Source organism: Microtus ochrogaster, unplaced genomic scaffold, assembly GCF_000317375.1.
Source record: "Microtus ochrogaster isolate Prairie Vole_2 unplaced genomic scaffold, MicOch1.0 UNK211, whole genome shotgun sequence".
Taxonomy (NCBI): Eukaryota; Metazoa; Chordata; class Mammalia; order Rodentia; family Cricetidae; genus Microtus; species Microtus ochrogaster.
Genome location: NW_004949309.1, coordinates 44,069 through 48,099, shown reverse-complemented (window position 1 = coordinate 48,099; position 4,031 = coordinate 44,069). Strand labels below are relative to the sequence as shown.

The window sequence follows — 4,031 nt, the reverse complement described above, 5'->3', positions numbered from 1 at the left end:
GGAGGGCACGCTAGTCCTCTGAGTGACTAAGACGCCCCAGGTACCTGTGTATCTGAATAAACCTCTTGCTGTTTGCATCCGCACCAGTGTCTCGCTGTTCCTTGGGAAGGGTCTCCCCAGACTGAAAGGCAGCCCAATCCAGGGGTCTTTCATTTGGTGCATGGGCCGGGAAGTGGAGACCCCCGCCCAGGGACCATCGACCCACCGACGGGAGGTAAGCCGGCCGGCAAGAGCTCTCTGTGTCTATATGTGTCTCTGTGTTTGCGTGTCTCTGTGTTCGCGCCTGTGTCTGTACTAGTTAGCTAACTAGATCCGTATCTGGCGGACCCATGGAGGAGGCGACGGCTTTGGACTCCCGACCGCAGCTCTGGAAGACGTTCCAGTAGCATCTGGAGCCAGAGTTTTGACTCATCCGTATTCTGTGAACCCCAGTGCCAGAGTCGGACTGTTTGGGGCTTCCCCGCTGTCTGAGGGGTACGTGGTTCTTCTGGGAGAAGAGAGGTCCGGACTCTCGCAGTCTCCATCTGAGTTTTTGCTTTCAGTTTTACGCCGAAGCCGCGCTGCGAAAATCTCGTGCGTCATTGTCAGTCTTTTGTTTGTCAGTGTTATACTTTTGTTGTCTGTTTTATTGTCTGTGACTATGGGACAATCTGTGACCACCCCTCTAAGTTTGACCTTGCAGCATTGGCGAGAAGTCCAGGACACCGCAGACAACCAGTCCGTGGACATTCACAAGAAAAGATGGGTTACATTCTGTTCATCTGAATGGCCCACTTTCAATGTGGGCTGGCCGTGGGATGGAACCTTTGACATTAATACTATCTTACAGGTCAAAGCCAAAGTGATGGACCCCGGCCCCCATGGGCATCCTGATCAGGTTGCTTACATCGTGACCTGGGAGGCCCTGGCTTACGACCCCCCTCCCTGGGTCAAGCCATTTGTTTCCCCAAAGCGTCCCATTCCAACTGCCCCTCCCGCTCCTACTTTGCCTCCCCCTCTCCTTCCTACCCCGGCCGGGCCCCCCTCTCGCTCTTCCCTCTATCCTGCCCTAACCAAATCCTCACAGAAAAAGGAACCACCAGAATCCAAGACTAAGCCACCTCCGCGCGTCCTGCCTCCGGGGGACGACCTCCTGGTGGACTTGGTCACGGAGGAGCCACCGCCGTACCAGGAGCAGCTCCCCCCCGCCCCGAGTCCAATGAGGCAGAGCCGGCGGCTCCCCGGGAGAATGAGGACGCCTCCGCGGAACCACCTGAGCCCTCTCCGATGGCGGCTAGACTGAGAGGATGGAGGGAGCAGCCCCCTGCTGATTCGAGCACTTCCCAGGCTTTTCCCCTTAGAATCGGTGCGACTGGCCAGCTGCAATACTGGCCTTTCTCCACCTCAGACCTTTACAACTGGAAGAACAACAATCCCCCTTTTTCTAAGGATCCTTCTATGTTAACTTCCTTGATTGAGTCTATTCTAGTTACACACCAGCCAACTTGGGATGATTGCCAACAACTCTTGCAGACTCTCCTAACGTCTGAAGAAAGACAGCGGGTCCTCCTGGAGGCTCGGAAAAATGTTAGGGGAGCTGATCACCGCCTGACCCAGCTGCCCAATGAAATTGATGCAGCATTTCCCTTAGAACATCCAAACTGGGACTTCACCACCCTTGAAGGTAGGAACCACCTACTCCTCTATCGCCAGTTGCTTATAGCGGGTCTCCAGGGGGCCGCTAGACGCCCCACCAATTTGGCTCAGGTAAAACAGATTATTCAGGGTCCTGAAGAAACCCCCTCCGCTTTCCTGGAGAGGCTTAAGGAAGCCTATCGCATCTATACACCTTATGATCCAGAAGATCCAGGGTTGGAGACGAACGTTTCCATGTCCTTCATTTGGATGTCAGCCCAAGATATTAAAAGAAAACTCGAGAGATTGGATAACCTAAAAGAGAGCTCACTTCGAGACTTACTCAAAGAGGCTGAAAGGATTTTTAACAAGAGGGAGACTCAGGAAGAGAGGGACGAACGGCTCAAGAAGGAGGCAGAGGAAAGGGATGAAAAACTAAGAAAGCAGGCCAAAAAGAGAGAGGAAAGGCTAAGACAGGAAGCAGAAGAGAGGGAAAATATGAGAGACCGTAAGAAAAATAAGGAAATCAGCAAACTCTTGGCCACTGTAGTCTCAGGGCAGAGACAGGATAGACAGGAGGGAGATCGAAGGGGGCCCCGCGTAGACAAGGATCAATGTGTCTACTGCAAAGAAAGAGGACACTGGGTCAGAGATTGCCCAAAGAGACCAAGAGGACCCCGAAAACCAAAGCCCCACACCTCCCTTCTAACTCTGGATGATTAGGGAGGTCAGGGTCAGGAGCCCCCCCCCCTGAACCCAGGATAACCCTTGATGTCGGGGGGGCAGCTAGTCACCTTCCTAGTCGACACTGGGGCTCAGCACTCTGTGCTGACTCGGAACCCCGGACCCCTGAGTGACAAGTCTGCCTGGGTCCAAGGAGCTACCGGTGGAAAAAGATACCGATGGACAACGGAACAGAAGGTACATCTGGCCACTGGTAAGGTGACTCACTCCTTTCTTCATGTTCCCGACTGCCCCTACCCACTACTAGGAAGAGACTTACTTACCAAATTAAAAGCCCAAATATACTTTGAAAACTCAGGGGCACAGATCGTCGGGCCCCAGGGGCAGCCCCTACATGTACTGGCCTTGAATTTGGAGGATGAATACCGGCTCCACGAACCACCTGCCAAATCTGACCCTCTAATCGAGTCCTCTTGGCTAACTAAATTCCCTCAAGCATGGGCAGAGATTGGGGGCATGGGGCTGGCAAGACACCAAGCTCCCTTGATCATATCTCTAAAGGCCACCGCCACCCCCGTGTCCATCAGACAATATCCCATGTCTCATGAAACAAGAGAGGGAATTAGACCCCATATACGAAGACTCTTGGATCAGGGAATACTAACACCCTGCCAGTCCCCATGGAACACCCCCCTATTGCCTGTCAAGAAACCAGGGACGGGGGATTTCAGGCCGGTACAGGACCTGAGAGAAGTTAACAAACGGGTTGAAGATATACACCCCACGGTCCCTAACCCTTACAATTTGCTGAGTGGACTATCCCCAGCCTATAGCTGGTACACTGTGTTGGACCTAAAAGATGCGTTCTTTTGCCTGAGACTTCATCCTGAGAGCCAGCATATATTTGCCTTTGAATGGAAGGACCCGGACTTGGGAATTTCAAGACAGTTGACCTGGACAAGGCTTCCACAGGGATTCAAAAATAGTCCCACCCTGTTCGATGAGGCGTTGCATAGAGATCTCGCTAATTTCAGAATCCAGCATCCAGAACTGATGCTGCTCCAATATGTGGATGACCTCTTGCTGGCAGCCACCTCAGAACAGGAATGCAGGGAGGGCACCGAGGCCCTATTGCAGACCCTGGGAGACTCTGGCTACCGGGCCTCCGCTGAAAAGGCCCAAATTTGCCAGAAGCAGGTCACCTACCTAGGGTACATGATCAGGGAAGGACAAAGATGGTTAACGGAGGCCCGAAAAGAGACAGTCATGAGAATGCCAGTGCCTCGATCCCCCCAACAACTGAGGGAGTTCCTAGGGACAGCAGGATTCTGTCGCCTCTGGATACCTGGGTTTGCGGAGATGGCAGCTCCCTTATACCCTCTCACTAAGCAGGGAACTCTGTTCACCTGGGGTGAAGACCAACAGGAGGCATATCAAAGAATTAAGGAGGCTCTACTAACTGCCCCTGCTTTGGGGCTCCCTGATTTGACCAGGCCATTTGAGTTATTCGTAGATGAAAAGCAAGGCTATGCAAAAGGAGTTCTAACTCAGAGACTGGGACCCTGGCGACGGCCGGTGGCCTACCTATCAAAGAAATTAGATCCAGTGGCATCCGGGTGGCCCCCTTGTCTCCGGATGGTAGCAGCTATAGCAGTCCTGACAAAGGACGCAGGCAAACTAACTTTGGGACAGCCTTTAACTATTTTAGCCCCCCATGCAGTGGAAGCGCTGGT

The 4,031-nt window shown here is 53.1% G+C and overlaps 1 protein-coding gene across 1 annotated transcript in view; it reads left to right on the top strand.

The window, feature by feature from the left end:
- Nucleotides 1-640: 640 nt before the first annotated feature.
- LOC101980986 overlaps nt 641-4,031 on the top strand; it is a 7,552-nt gene continuing 4,161 nt past the window's right edge. Inside the window, 3 exon segments of the mRNA XM_013355594.1 lie at nt 641-1,272; nt 1,341-2,061; nt 2,128-4,029. Coding sequence (XP_013211048.1) covers nt 641-1,272; nt 1,341-2,061; nt 2,128-4,029 — 3,255 coding nt within the window.